General features: G+C 42.2%; 2 protein-coding genes across 2 annotated transcripts in view; both read left to right on the top strand.

Moving 5' to 3' along the window:
* The window catches only part of LOC119427679 (interleukin-31 receptor subunit alpha), a 36,457-nt gene extending 30,208 nt beyond the window's left edge, over positions 1-6,249 (top strand). The window contains exons 11-15 of the mRNA XM_037695315.1: positions 858-989; positions 1,071-1,167; positions 2,560-2,641; positions 5,594-5,846; positions 6,233-6,249. Coding sequence (XP_037551243.1) covers positions 858-989; positions 1,071-1,167; positions 2,560-2,641; positions 5,594-5,846; positions 6,233-6,249 — 581 coding nt within the window. The remainder of the gene's footprint in view (positions 1-857; positions 990-1,070; positions 1,168-2,559; positions 2,642-5,593; positions 5,847-6,232) is intronic.
* A 3,281-nt stretch (positions 6,250-9,530) lies between these two features.
* The window catches only part of plpp2a (phospholipid phosphatase 2a), a 29,279-nt gene continuing 23,140 nt past the window's right edge, over positions 9,531-15,669 (top strand). The window contains exon 1 of the mRNA XM_037695405.1: positions 9,531-9,753. Within this exon, the coding sequence (XP_037551333.1) occupies positions 9,693-9,753 (61 nt within the window). The 5' untranslated portion in view covers positions 9,531-9,692. The remainder of the gene's footprint in view (positions 9,754-15,669) is intronic.

The following is a 15,669-nucleotide window of genomic DNA, read 5'->3' as shown; positions in this document are numbered from 1 at the left end:
GGATGAAGATGTTCACATCCTGGACAGAGAGGAACGATGGTTTGAGAGAGGAGTAAAGGAGGCCATCTTTGTGAAAAGAAATCGTCCATCATTAAACAGGGGTGGAGGCCTCCGGGTTCAATTGTCCCCCTCTTACAATGCTGTGATTGCTAGTATCACTCAGCCCTCTGTGAATATTAAACAGCCATCAGTGTGCTAATGATCCATTGTTAGGCTGACGGTCCTTCTTGAGCATGTGATCAGCTGGTTTTGGTTGTCAGCAGCAAAACTGGTTGATCCACTCTGAGAAGGTGCTATTTAAGAGACTGAGCTGAATACAGCACCTCAGACTGAGGAAGTCTCTCGGATGAGAGACGAAACGTTTCTACTTTTTTTTTTTGTTGATTTGCTTTTTTTTTTTTTTTTTTTTTTGAATGTCCAGAGGACCAGATTTAACTTTTTTAGATAATCATTGGTTATCATTGTTAGGCTGATTGGTAACTCTAAAATTGTCCCTAGGTGTGAGTGAGAGTGAATGGTTGTTTGTCTCGTTTGTCTCTATGTGGCCCTGTGATGGACTTGCGACCCGTCCAGGGTGTACCCCGCCCCTCGCACAGTGATTGCTGGACATGGGCACCAGCGACCCCCGTGACCCAAAATGGAACAAGCGGGTAAAGAAAATGGATGGATGGAGATAATCATTGGGTAGTTCATCTACAACTGATTAACTTTTGCAAGATGGCTGCCACAGCTAATCAACATTAGCCAACACAAAAACACAGTAGCAGTACAATAACTCAGTTTGTACAGGTATAGAGTCAGAATGTGATGTGGAAGAGTCTTCACATCTGGTCAGTTTTGATGTCTTGTTTCTTCAGGCGTCATCATTCCTGGTCACATTCACCACCACACTCTGAAGAACATGCCGCCTGGCATCTATGACATCTTCATGCAGGTCAGCACTGTTGCCGGCACTGGTCCAGCTGGGAGCCTAGTGAGAGTGAACATAGGTGATTTGAAAATGCACACACACACACATTGTACACCCTGGATCATGAGTGAATCCTAATCTTCACTGTGTGTGTGTGAAGGCTCTGAGGACGTGTCCCTGGAGATGTATGTTGTCGTCTCACTCGCCTTGATGTCACTGGTGCTGATGGTGATGGCCTGCCTGACACAGAACAAAATGTAAGACAATACACACACAAAGCCTGCACAGTGGCCTGTGTGCTGTTTTACTGGGATGCAGTGGCGATGTTAGTCTCTTTTTGAGGGGGTGCTCAAGCACCTCTAAATTTCAACTCAGCACTCCTGAAAAATGAAGAAAGCATCATGAGGATTTTGTGTGATGCTGTATGAATGGGTAAATGAGGCACAGATTGTGTTGTAATGAGCTTTGAGTGTCTTGATAAGATAGAATATATACATATATATATGTGTATATATGTATATAAGTGCCATATTTTCTGCCGTACACGTCGCACCGCCCTATAAGTCGCGTCAGTCCAAATATGTCTAATAAAGTGGAAAAAAACATAAATATGTCACTTCATCGTATGCGTTGCATCTATTAAGTGTCACCACTGCCAACCTGGAAATGTGGGCCGGTGTTTTGCCAAAAATCGACTGGCTGCCAAATGGTGGCCACAGGAGCGTGCACGGGAGGACTTTAACAAGAAGTTAACAAGATTAGCACTTAAAAACAATTATTTGTTCTAAATTATAGTAAAGGTGTGTCTCAGTTGAACTTTTCCTTAATAAATGCACTTTAATGGTCAAATCAAGGCAGCACGGTGGTGCAACTGGTAGAGCTGCCACCTCTCAGTGAGCAGGTCTCTGGTTCAAATCCCGGTCCGGGGACCTTTCTGGGTGGAGTTTGCATGTTCTCTCCGTGCATGTGTGGGTTTTCTCCGGGTGCTCCGGTTTCCTCCCACAGACCAAAAACATGCATGTTAGGCTGATTGGTGACTCTAAATTGTCCCTAGGTGTGAGTGAGAGAGTGAATGGTGTTTGTCTCTATGTGATCCTGTGATGGACTGGAGACCTGTCCAGGGTGTCCCTCGCCCCTCGCACAGTGATTGCTGGACATGGGCACTGGTGACCCCTGTGACCCAAAATGGAAGAAGCAGGTAAAGATAATGGATGGATGGATTAAAGCTAGTTGTTCTTTGTTTTGTGTTTTAAATGTAGATATATGTTGCAACTTCTGGTTGCATTAGTTTAGTCTTTGTTTATGATCCTTAAAAATTCCTATTTGTGACTGAGCTCCTCGTTTACGGCCATCCCACCATGAACACCCGCTCTCGTCTCATCTCAGCTGCTAATCAAGTTCAGGCCTGGTTTGTACTTGGATGGGAGACCACCCTGGGAACACCAGGTGCTGTACGCTTGTGCACTTCTCACAAACACCACCATGGCTGTTCAAGTCAAGAGCCATTGTCAGTACTGGGGGCTAAGCACCCCTTAAGATCAGATCCTAGAATCACCCCTGCTGCTATGTCTCTATTTTTTTACAAAGTGAAAAGTTTTGCTTGGACTGTTTTTTTTTTTGTTGTTTTTTTTTGTATTTGTCATTTTTAGGGTGAAGAAAAAGTTGTGTCAGGGCATACCTGATCCATCCAACAGCACCTTGTCCCGCTGGACCCCTGAAACTAATTTAATGGTAATTTCAAACTGTTGTTTTTAACAGAATCTGACTTTTAATTCTGACATCCTGTGTTTTAGTCTCTTCCACACGTTCAAACTGCTTCACCACAACAAGGTGGCGAGTCACCGACGGCACAAGACCCTTTATATTCAGAAAGGGTTGTTAGCTGCTTCTTTTCAGTTTAAACTAAATAAACTCTCCACAGAAGTAGCAAAACGTCTTTTGCTGACAAGGAAAAAAGTAATTTTGTTTAAAACTCTTAGGATGGGGAACAATACCAATCAGTACACTTTGAACCAGGGTTTTCTTTTTTCCCCTTTTTATTTATTTGCACTGCACAATGAAATACAAAAGAAAACAAAAGAGATAAAATATGGTGACATATTTTAAAATTGTCCTTAAGGAATCTTCCCAAAGGATCAATAAAGCTTTTATCTAATCTAATTTTAAAAAAGTGAACAGGCTCAAGAAGCTTATGTCCCTAAATAAACCCAAATTAATTAGAGATGTCAGACTATGTATGGAGTGAGATTAAATTGGATTAAAGAATATGAGATAAGATTAGATTAACTGAGATTAAAGGAAATTAAACGAGTTTAGATGAAAGGAGAAAAGATGATGCAACATGATAAAATGACATCAAAATATTCAGCGCAGTATGATATGAGACAATATGAGATGATGATGCAATAAAATACAAAAAAATACAATGCAGTGCAAGACGGGACAAGGTGAGGCAATACAATACACAAAATTTAAAAAAAAAAAAAACTAATGATAGTTTGATACATCACATTATGAGACAATACAACACAAGAGAATATGAGAGAAGACAAAACATTATACAAGTTGAGACTATGGGTCAAAATGATACACACAAGGCTTGATGTTTTAAGTTCAAGTTCAAGTAGATTTTATTGTCATTCACATCGCATGTGGTACATGAGGTGGAACTAAATTGTGTACACAGGGTCCCAGTTACATCCAACAATAGCAAAAATATAAAGTATAAAAGAAACAGTACTAATATTCATTCAACCTTTATTTGGAATATCTAAGGTATGAACTAAGAAATATGCTAAACACTTAATACTGCACGGGCTGTTAGGTCCCTGTATGACCGGTGTCAGAGCCTGGTCCGCATCGCCGGCAGTAAGTCGAGCTCGTTCCCGGTGAGAGTTGGACTCCACCAAGGTTGCCCTTTGTCACCGATTCTGTTCATAACTTTTATGGACAGAATTTCTAGGCGCAGCCAAGGTGTTGAGGGGATCCGTTTTAGTGACCTTAGGATCACTTCTCTGTTTTTTGCAGATGATGTGGTCCTGTTGGTTTCATCAGGTCATGATCTACAGCTTTCGCTGGAGCGGTTCGCAGTCAAGTGTGACGCGGCAGGGATGAAGATCAGTTCCTCCAAATCCGAGGCCATGGTCTTGAGCCAGAAAAGGGTAGAGTGCCCTTTCCGGGTCAGGGAGGAGGTCCTGCCCCAAGTGGAGGAGTTTAAGCATCTTGGGGTCTTGTTCACGAATGAGGGAAAAAGGAGCGGGAGATCGATAGGCGGATAGGTGCAGCGTCGGCAGTGACGCGGGTGCTGTACCGGTCTGTCTTGGTGAAGAGAGAGCTGAGTCAAAAGGCGAAGCTCTCCATTTACCGGTCGATCTACAGTACGTTCCTACCCCAGTGACCCAACCCTGGATAAGAGGCAGAAAATGGATGGATGGACTAATACTGAAAATATAACAGCAGCATGGATAATCAGCACCTGTCACCAATTAAAGTGGTATTACAGTGACTTTTTTTTTTTAAACAGTGATTATTCTGGTTAGATATTCATGAGTCTAACTGCTTCAGGGTAGAAGCTGTTCCTCAGTCTAGTGGTTCTACACTTAATGCTCCTCAACCTCCTTCCTGAGGGGAGTGGGGCAAAAAGTGTGTGTGCTGGGTGAGTGGGGTCCTTCATGATGCAGGTGGCCCTCTTCCTGCATCTGGAGGTGTAGATGTCTGTGATGGTGGGGAGACTGACTCCAACAGACTTCTGTGCAGCCTTCACCACTCTCTGCAAAGCTTTTCTTTCTGCAGCTGTGCAGCCTCCATGCCACACGTTGATGCTGGAGCACAGGATGCTCTCCACTGCACACCTGTAGAAGGAGGTGAGGACTGAGCTTCCCAGACCAGCTCGTCTCAGCCGCCTGAGGAAGTAGAGTCTCTGATGAGATGAAGATTCTCAGTCATCCAGGACATGATGAATTCAAAAATTGTTCAATACATAAACAACTGGACTTTATTTGTAACTGTAACAGAAGACGTTTCGCTCCTCATCCGAGAAATTGAGAAAGCTCCTCGGATGAGGAGCGAAACATCTTCTGTTACAAATAAAGTCCAGTTGTTTTTGTATTGAACACTTTTTGAAGTCTCTGATGAGCTTTCTTGATCAGGCTGGTGGTGTTGTTGCTCCAGCTGAAGTTGTCATTCAGGTGCACACCCAAGTACTTGTAGGTGGAGACTATTTCCACCGCAGATCCTCCCTTTTTTCGGGGAGTGGGTAGGTGTGTTTGTTCAGTTTTGAAGTCCACGACCATCTCCTTTGTCTTCTTCACATTGATGTGAAGGTTGTTCTTCCTGCACCAGCTCTCCAGGTGTTCCACCTCCTGCCTGTAGCTGGACTCATCATTGTTTGATGCATCCAACCACTGTTGTATCATCTGCAAACTTTACAATGTGACGACCTGGATGGGTTAGTGCACAGTCATATGTGAGCAGAGTGAACAGGAGGGGGGCTCAACACACACCCCTGAGGGGAGCCAGTGCTGAGTGTTATGGTGGAGGAGGAGAAGTTGTGGATCCTCACTGACTGCAGTCTGTTTGTTAATAAGCCTAGGACCTAGTTGCATATGGAGGTGCTTAGCCCTAGTGTGAATAGCTTTTAAAGTTTTATGACTCTTTTGCTGTTCTCATGTATTTTCACTTCAGACTCAGCAACTGGTGGGGGGACAGGAGAGGTTCGATGTCAAATACTCTGAAGTGAGTTTGCTTGGTAAGCTGCAGGATCCGGAGCAGCACGTCTACCCGCCTGGCTGTCGTCTTCAGAGTCATGCCTCCTTCCTGCTGTCTACAACACCTGTCAAAATAGAAAACACTTTCACCAGAGACCTACCTGGAGACAGTAAATTTCCCATCAGTGATCTTAACACCACTCCCTGCATCTACGCCAGCATTTCCTGCTGTACGCCTGACAACCATATTCCCTCCCCCCTTCTGCCTTTGTTTGATCCAAAATCCGCCGAGAGTCAAACCAGACCCGTGTGCTTAAATGATTTCAAGCTGCCAGCAGATAGAGCCAGTGAGTCGTCTGTTGTCCAACGCTTGGCTCAACAGGAAACCTGCACTCTTCTGGAACAAGGGTCTTTGTCTGATTTCAGCAGAGCTTCCCATCCCTCAGTCTTATTTTCTCATCAGATGAAAGATGACAACCCTAATGCTGCAATGTTTCTAAAAAACGGTGATCCTTCTGAAAGGTTTTGGACATTTTTTCCACATGTTCCTCAACTTGGTGTGGATTTGTCGTACTGCCCTGTGCAGTGTGGTCCTTACATGCCCTATGATGTTTAGGTTCAGGCTCCATGTAGTTAAAAATAAAATTGTATGTACAGTTCTGCACAATTATTAACATTTTTCGTACTTTAGCTGTGAAATAAATCAGACTGAGGGGAAAGGAACAAGTCACCTCAGAAAGTCTTGATGCTCAATAATCTAGGAAGAACAGTCTAACAAGGTTAAGTCAGGTCATCTGGATGGATTCTTTGTTTCAACACAGAATCCATCCAGATGACCTGACTTAACCTTGTTAGATCAACCCAGAAACTGTAAAACATAATTAAATAAATAAAAAGACAGCTGTGTTTTTTTTGTTGTTGTTTTGTTTAAAGATTAATTATTTTTTGTGTTTGTCAAAATATAACAAGTTGTTGAATAATTTATTGTTTATTTTTTATGTCTTACTTTGTGTATGTTTTTAAATGTGTTGTTTCGTCACATGACGTGTGAGCTGTAAATTTAAAGATAAAGGGTTAAAAAGAACACAAACTGCTGCGTTTACCATTGTCTCGTTCTTGATGTTTAAAAGTGCCTGGACTCTCTTTTTCAACATTTTACCACACTCACCATTTTCCTGGACAGTGGACCCCAAGTACTTGAAGTCCTGTACTTTTGTGACCTCTGCTCCTTGTAGCCTCACTGTTCCACCTCCTCCCTCTCATTCACACACATGTACTCTGTCTTACTACGGCTGACTTTCAATCCTCTTATTTCAAGTGCAAACCTCCACCTCTCCAAGTTCTCTTCCACCTGTTCCCTGTTCTCACTACAGATCACAATGTCATCTGCAAACATCATAGTCCACAGGGACTCCTGCCTGACCTCATCTGTTAGTCGGTCCATCACCAGAGCAAACAAGAAGGGGCTTAGAGCTGATCCTTAATGCACTCCCACCTCCACCTTGAAGCTATCGGTCACTCCTACAGCACATCTCACCACTGTCCTGCTGTCCTCATACATGTCCTGTACCAGTCTAACATGTTTTTCTGCCTCCAGATTTCCACATGCAATACCACACCTCCTCCCTCAGCACCCGGTCATCTGGTTTTTCTAAATCCACAAAGACACAATGGAGTTCTTTCTGACCCTCTCTGTACTTCTCCATCAGCATTCTCAAAGCAAAGATGGCATCTGTGGAGCTCTTTCTTGTCATGAAACCATACTGCTGCTCACAGATAGTCACCTCTCGTCTAAGTCTTGCTTCTACAACTCCCAGATCTTCATCGTGTGACTCATCAACTTAATTCCCCTGTAGTTGCTACAATTCTGTACATCACCCTTGTTCTTAAAAATGAGCACCAGCTTCTTCTCCATTCCTGAGGCATTTGAGGAATATCTTACAAAAAGATTTGAAGCTCTCGACCTTGACCTCTCTAAGTGTCTTTAAGAATCTGTTGGACACCTGGCAGGGTCCAATGCTGACATGTTCCTGTTTTTAGTTTTCTACATTTGTCTTGGAATCTAGCTGTTTTTTGTTTTGTTACCTTTTCCTTTTAGCCATCCTATTTGTTAAAAAAACAAAAAAAACTGTAGTATGCTTTTTTATAACGGTTTATTGTTGTTGCTGTTGTCCATTGTTGTCATCTTTCTTTGTTGAAATCAGGTCTCTCTTGTAAATGAGTCCTCGAGGCTCAATGGGATTTACCTGTATAAATAAAGGTTGATTGATTGATTGATTTTCTCACCCTCAAACATGCCATTGATAATTTGAGTCAAAAACTTCACTGCCATCTCTCCAAGACATTTCCAAACCTCCACTGGTGTCATCAGGTCCTACTGCCTTCCCCTTCTTCATTCTTTTCAGAGTTTTTTGAACTTCACCCTCACTAATCTTTCCCACTTCCTGGTCCACAGTTTATATGACCTCTATTCTTCTTTCTCTTTCGTTCTCTTCATTCATTAGCTCCTCATAGTACTCCTTTCATTTTCCCTACATGGTGTCCTCACTTGTTAGAACATTACCATTTCTATTGTTAACAAGCCTAACCTGCTGCACATCCTTTCCAGTCTGATCCCTCTGTCTCGCCGATTGATACAAATCCGTTTCGCCCTTTTCAGTGCCCAGCCTCCCATACAACTCATCATACGCCTTCTGCTTTGCCACTTCCCTCTTTGCTCTACGTCGCATCTCCTTATATTCCTGTCTCCTCTCTTCAGTTCTCTCACTGTCATGTCTTCTTGGCTAACCTCTCTCTGAATATCTTACAGCACATAACTATTCCACCACCGGATTTCCTTATTATCCATTCTCTGTCCAAATGTCACACCACCTGTCTTTCTAATTACTGTTGTTGTAGTAGTCCAGTCATTTGGAAGCTCTTTCTTACCACCCAGAGCCTTTAACAGCTCCTCTCTGAACTCCTCACAGCATTTTTCCTTCCTCAGCTTCCACCATTTGGTCATCTTCCCTGATTTTACTTTTTTCTTCTTCACAACAACAACCGTCAACCTAAAATGCTTTTTTTTTCTTTAAAAAAAAAAAAAAGTTAAATATTTTGTAAAGGGGTGGCACTGTGGAGCTGTTAATAGAGCTGCCGCCTCGGTGAGAAGGCCCCAAGATAGAATCTCAGCCAGGGGACCTTTCTGGGTGGAGTTTGCATGTTCTCTCCGTGCATGTGTGGGTTTTCTTCGGGTACTCCAGTTTCCTCCCACAGACCAAAAACATGCATGTTAGGCTGATTGGTAACTCTAAATTGTCCCTAGGTGTGAGTGAGAGAGTGAATGTTGTCTCGTTTGTCTCTATGTGGGCCTGTGATGGACTTGTGACCCGTCCAGGGTGTACCCCGCCCCTCGTACAGTGATTGCTGGACATGGGCACCGGCGACCCCGTGACCCAAAATGGAAGAAGCGGGTAAAAGATAATGGCTGGATGGACACACCTATTATCTTTACCGTCTTCCTTTTCAAGTTGCAGGACTGCTGGTGCTCATGTCCAGCAGTCAATCTGCACCTCACAACCATCCATTCAACCTTTATTTAGACAGGTTAATCCCATTGATCCTCGGGGACTCATTTACAAGAGAGTTGATGAAACAAAAAAGCTGCATTAGCAAAAACCGCAACAACAACAGGAAAACAATAATATTCAGCATTCACACTACAAATAGGTATTGTTAACATTATTATTCATTTTAATCAGGCTAATCACTGTTAGTCAAACACCTCCACTGAAGATTAAAGAACAGGAAATAAAGGCAAGTGGTGAGAAAGTTGAGGGGGGTTCTTCTCACAGGAGATCTGAGCCTTTTTGATGGTCTCGCGCATAAAGCCGCGCCCCGGCCGTGGAGGCGGGGACAGAGCGCGTGCACTGTCAGCACACCTGAAACAAGCAGACAATCAGCTGTGGGCAGGTACACGGAGCAGAGGAGCCGGAAGGACTGGGGTGTCGGAGCTTTTCCACTCGCAGGTGTTCTGACCGCACGTGCGCCACCTGAACGCGCTCGGTTTGTGAAAGAGAGGCAGCCGTGGAGGAAACATGACGGACCGAGGGAAGAAGCTGCTGCTCGTCGTGGTGGACATCGCCTGCGTGTTTGTGGGTAAGTGTCTGCTCGTGCTGCGGACAACATGGCGGAACATAAAACACCTGGAGCCGCTCAGCTCTCACATGAACAGTCCTCACGCGCACGTTGATCAACAACACACTGTTGATTTAGGATTTGTTACAGATACAGCACGTGTTTCAAGAAGCAAGAACTGTTCCAAAAAAAAAAAAAAAAAATCAGCACATCTGGTGCATAAATTGCTGTTTTTAAACTTTTTCAAAGCAGTTTTTTTTTTATCTGTTTGAGCAAGCTGAGCAGACTGTTTCCCAACCCTGAGTGGGATTGTTCCATGTTTATCATGGGAGACACGGATTTGATTGCTTCACTGACGCAATCGGAGATAAGAGAACTTCTCTCCTGTCCACTGCTTTATGAAGTGCATGCTGTTAGATCATCTCATGAAGCACCACATGGGTTTGATTCAAATGCTTTAACTGAATAATGTTCAAAATGGCCGTCACCTGCAACCTCAACAAACACAAACAGCCTCTAACTATTAATTTGTCAGGTGTTGGACTGAAGGCTGACCATCATCCTCATCCTCTCAATGTAAAAGTAGGTTTACAATAAAACAGATCTGTCAATGAACTTCTTTCTTCACAGTGAAAATCAACTTGTGTTCGTGTGCATGCCCTGTCTTGTATGAACTGTTTGTGTTCAGAGCCATTGTTGCGTAACTTTTGAGACTTTAAAGACTTTTAGTTTTTTGTTTTTTGGAGGGGGGGTGCTGAGTGGACTCTGCCTGCATCATGAACAGAGACTTGTGGAGACTTGTTAACACAAAGCCAGTCATCAGCGTCTTACAGCTGTTTGCATCATCGCATACAGAGGTTGATCCTGAGAGGATGTTGGTTTGAAAGAGTCCCCCCCCCCCCCCCCCACACACACACGTTACATTTGTGTATTTTATTTTTGTGTGCTCCATCTGTTAACCGACACAAAGGAATGATAATTGTTCTATCCACAATGTTTTCATTTTGTTAAATACCTCCCGGTTTAAACAAACAAATGGGTTGAAATCCTTCAGCGAGGGGGGGGGGGGGTATATGATGACTTCTTCTTTAGCTGTTATAATTAAAGGGGGAACATGTTTAATACGATGAGTTAGTTCATCATGTGAAAGTTGTGATGACTTTCATTTCTTTCTTGGCAAGTTCACTGTACGTAAAAAGTGAAAACTTTTTTTAACGGTAAAATAGTAAATTTTTAACAAACATAAAGGTTTGAACCCTGTTTTAGTTTAAAACTTGTGATTTTATTTATTTTATTTAACCATCACATCCCATTGAGATCACAAATCTCATTGCAAGGTAGGCCTGGACCTGAAGGCAGCCTAACTTTTTTTTTTTTTTTTTTTTTTTGTCTGAACGTAGTAAAAATGGTTTTGACCAGTTGACAGACATTTTGGGAGTTGCTTCAGCTCATGGGTCTCTGTGATATACTAATTTATTTTTGCTTATAATGATGAAAATCTTCACCTTTTTAATTCAGAACAAAATAAATGAAAAAAAAAAAAAAACCTAAACTTAAACTCGTATATTAAGTGTGCTGGTCATAAAATTAGAATATCATGAAAAAGTTAAAGTAATTCCATTCAAAAAGTGAAACTTGTATATTATATTCATTACACAGACTGATATATTTCAAATGTTTATTTATTTTAATGTTGATGATTTTAACTGACAACTAATGAAAACCTCAAATTCAGTATCTCAGAAAATTAGAATATTACTTAAGACCAATTAAAAAATGATTTTTATAAATGTTGGCCAACTGAAAAGTATGAACATGAAAAGTATGAACATGTACAGCATCAATACTTAGTTGTTGCTCCTTTTCTCTGGATTACTGCATCAATGCGTTGTGGCATGGAGTGGATCAGTCTGTGTCACTGCTCAGGTGTTCTGAGTCCAGGTTGTTCTGATAGTGGCCTTCAGCTCTTCTGAATTGTTGGGTCTGGTGTATCACATCTTCCTCTTCACAATACTCCATAGATTTTCTATGGGGTTAATGTCAGGTGAGTTTGCTGGCCAGTTAAGAACAGGGATACCATGGTCCTTAAACCAGGTACTGGTAGCTTTGGCACTGTGTGCAGGTGACAAGTCCTGTTGGAACATGAAATCTGCATCTCCATAAAGTTGGTCAGCAGCAGGAAGTTCTCTAAAACTTCCTGGTAGACAGCTGCGTTGACCTTGGACCTCAGAAAACACATTGGACCAACACCAGCTGATGACATGGCACCCCAAACCATCACTGACTGTGGACACTGGACCTGAAGCAACATGGATTCTGTGCCTCTCCTCTCTTCCTCCAGACTCTGGGACCTTGATTTCCAAACGAAATGCAAAATTTACTTTCATCAGAACAGATCTTTGGACCACTCAGCAGCAGTCCCAGGCGAGACGCTTCTGACGCTGTCTCTTGTTCAAGAGTGGCTTGACACAAGGAATGTGACAGCTGAAACCCTTGTCTTGCATAAATTTGTGCGTGGTGGTTCTTAATGCACTGACTCCAGCTGCAGTCCACTTGTTGTGAATCTCCCACACATTTTGGAATGGGTTTTGTTTCACAATCCTCTCCAGGGTGTCGTTATCTCTGTTGCTTGTACACTTTTTTTCTACCACATTTTTTTCCTTCCCTTCGCCTCTATTGCCCCATTTGCACTGCCCCTAATCAGCCCCAGCTCTGCTCAGCCCTGCACACCCCTACTCAGCCTGGCTTGGCTCAGCCTGGATTTGCACCTGCACTTTAGGACCGATTCTGGAGGCGTGTCCAGAAGCAAAGTCCTGCTTATGAGAGTTCTGCGATGAGTTACTCAAAGCACTCTGCTCCTCGGATAATTTAATATTTATTATTTTTAAATATGAATATTTCGGTTCAGTGCCCTGAGACAACTTCTGTTGTGACTTGGTGCTGTATAAAATAAACTGAACTGAATTAAATCTGATGAACCAGATTCTACAAAAACATTTTTATTTAAATCTGAAAAAAGTCTGGTCCTCTGGACATTCAAATAAAAACAAAAAATGTAGAAACGTTTTTTCTTTCATCCGAAAGACTTCTTCAGTCTGAGGAGCTGTATTCAGCTCATAAATAGCTATTTATATAAGACTGAGCTGGTCATAAGCTCAGAGGTGACAGGGCTTTCTCTGTTGCAGGTCCACGACTGTGGAATGAGTTGCCACTGAGTGTCCGGCAGGCTCCCACACTTTCAGTCTTTAAGTCTCGCTTGAAGACCCACTTCTATTCGCTTGCCTTTAACACGGTGTGATTTGTTTTGGTCCGGTCTGTTCTCTACTCTGTTGGCCATTTTAGTTAGCTTCTGCTGCTATTTGTATCTATTTCTATTTTATGTTTTCCTGTCTGCTGTGCATGTTTGTGTTCTTTTGTACAGCACTTTGGTTGGCCTTGTTGCTGTTTTAAGTGCTATATAAATAAATTGGTATGGTATGTTGTAATGCATCCTGAATGCTGTTATCACCGTTGGTTTACCTTACTTATATACTATAAGGGGCAGCTGTGGCTGAGTGGTTAGAGCAGTCGTCCTCCAATGCGAGAGTTGGGGGTTCGATTCCACCAGCAGTCACATGCCCAAGTGTCTTTGGGCAAGACACTGAACCCCTCATTGCCTCCGATGTGTGTCCCATCGGTGTATGAATGTGATAAAGCACTGATTCTTTGTACAGATCTAGTAGAGTGCTGTATGAATGGGTACATGACACAGATTGTAAAGTAATTTGAGTATCTTGATAAGATTGAAAGGTGGTTCAGTCCATTTATTATTTATATCTACACTATCTTACTATATCTATGTCTACAATCATGTTTTGAAGACCTTAAAACCTGGATGACCCTTAATTTTCTCCTGTTGAACACAGACAAAACTGAAGTTTTAGTTTTTGGACCTGAGCATTTTAGGAATACATTTTTCAGTCTTTTGCTTTCTCTGGATGGCATTAATCTGTCCTCCAGCTCTAATGTTAAAAATCTTGGTGTTGTTTTTGATCAGGATATGTCTTTTATGCCCCACATTAAAAACATTACTAGAACTGCCTTCTTCCACCTGCGTAATATCACTAAAATTAGAAACATCTGATCTAAAAATGATGCAGAAACTGGTCCATGCATTTGTCACGTCTAGACTGGACTATTGCAATGGTTTATTATCTGGGTGTCCAAATACTTCTTTAAAACGTCTTCAATTGATCCAAAAAGCTGCTGCCAGAGTCTTAACTGGAGTTAATAGGAGAGATCATATTTCTCCAGTTTTAGTTTCTCTCCATTGGCTCCCTGTCAAATCCAGAATAGAATTCAAAATCTTACTAACCTACAAAGCTCTCAACAACCTAGCTCCATCTTGTATTCGAAATATTGTTCCATATTTTCCTAATGGAGCACTTTGCTCTCAGACTGCAGGCTTACTTGTGGTTCCTAGAGTTTCCAAAAGCAGAATGGGAGGAAGATCTTTCAGTTATCAGGCTCCTCTCTTGTGGAACCAACTTCCAGTTTCTGTCTGTGACACTGACACATTGTCCAGTTTTAAGACTGGGCTTAAGACGCTTTTTTTGCTAAATCCTATAGTTAGCTCAACGACAGACTGTCCATGAACATTTTTGTGGCAATGTTCACTTTGTTGCAGCCCCATTAACAGTACATTTTTATAATCTAGTTTATTTATCTGGCACTAAGTAACAGAAGTCATCTCAGGACACTGAACAGAAACATTCACATAAAAAGTTAACATTATTTATCTGAGGAGCAGACTGCTTTGAATCTTAAACTTTGTCGCAGACGTTCATCCTGAGCATGAAGGCGACAGTGGAAAGGAAAAACTCCCTCATGAGGAAGAAACCTTTAGCAGAACCAGGCTCAGGACAAGCGGACATCTGCTTCAACCAGTTGGGTTTGAGAGGAACAGATACACAATGGCAGGTCAAGGATCACATGTTAAGATAGACATAGTATCAAATGAAAACTATTCAATGTAAACAATTTATTTTAAGAAATTAGGTCAATTTGTCCTCCAGTAGTCTAAGCCTATAGCAGCATAACAAGCCAGCCCTATCAGTCGTGGATCCGGCCACGTCCTGCACAGCTTCCAGAAATGAAGCGATCTTTGTAGAACTGAAAGAGGCGTCGAGCAGAACTCCGCTTCGTCAATGTGGAGCGCTAAGCAGTAGTATTGAGTTAATGATTATTTAGACGAGGTGCCAAATCAAATGTCATCACTACGTCACATCTCTAAGCCACAAAACCGGTTTATTATTTTTGTATGTTGGCCATTTTGACTCCATGTGTGTACCTCCCTTTGGTGGCAGAGGCATAATACCAGTGGGTTGACTTCAACACTCCATTATGTATAGAAATACATTTTTTGTACTGGATTTCCTATTTGTTTCAGCAGATTGTTCTTATTTACTAGTTTATACTCTGCCCCTCAGTGTAGTAATCTGCTAATAATCAGTGTGCAAGCGAACCACCGATCCTTTTCATAACAAACGCATGTTTAGTAGTTTCTGTTTGTGAGATGGTGCAAGAACATGCAGAGTATCCAAACTGTGATTTAATGTTTTTATTCCTATCTTTTCCTCTCGGCAGACTGACCTCCATCCTGCAGCTGTTATCCGTCACCACTTCCACAAAGTGCAAACAAGAAATTCACAACATGAAAAACCGTGTAAATGGCAATCTCCTGCTCAGGCACGCTCACTCCTCCTCATACCGTCCGTCCTTACAACAAAATGTTTTAAATTGTTAGGCAGGTCATACGTGCTTTACAGCAAACTATACTGAACTAGTTTATCCACACTGAAAAGTTCTGAGAGTTGGACCATCAACCTCATGCCTGATGGCAGATCATTGTTTTAAAACTGCAGCACTACATGTCATGAACATTTCAGTTCTGTAGCA

This window comes from Nematolebias whitei, chromosome 21, assembly GCF_014905685.2.
Source record: "Nematolebias whitei isolate Nwh7 chromosome 21, NemWhi1, whole genome shotgun sequence".
NCBI classification, from domain to species: Eukaryota; Metazoa; Chordata; class Actinopteri; order Cyprinodontiformes; family Rivulidae; genus Nematolebias; species Nematolebias whitei.
Note: the sequence above shows the minus strand (reverse complement) of the source record. Positions and strands in the feature narration are given on the sequence as shown.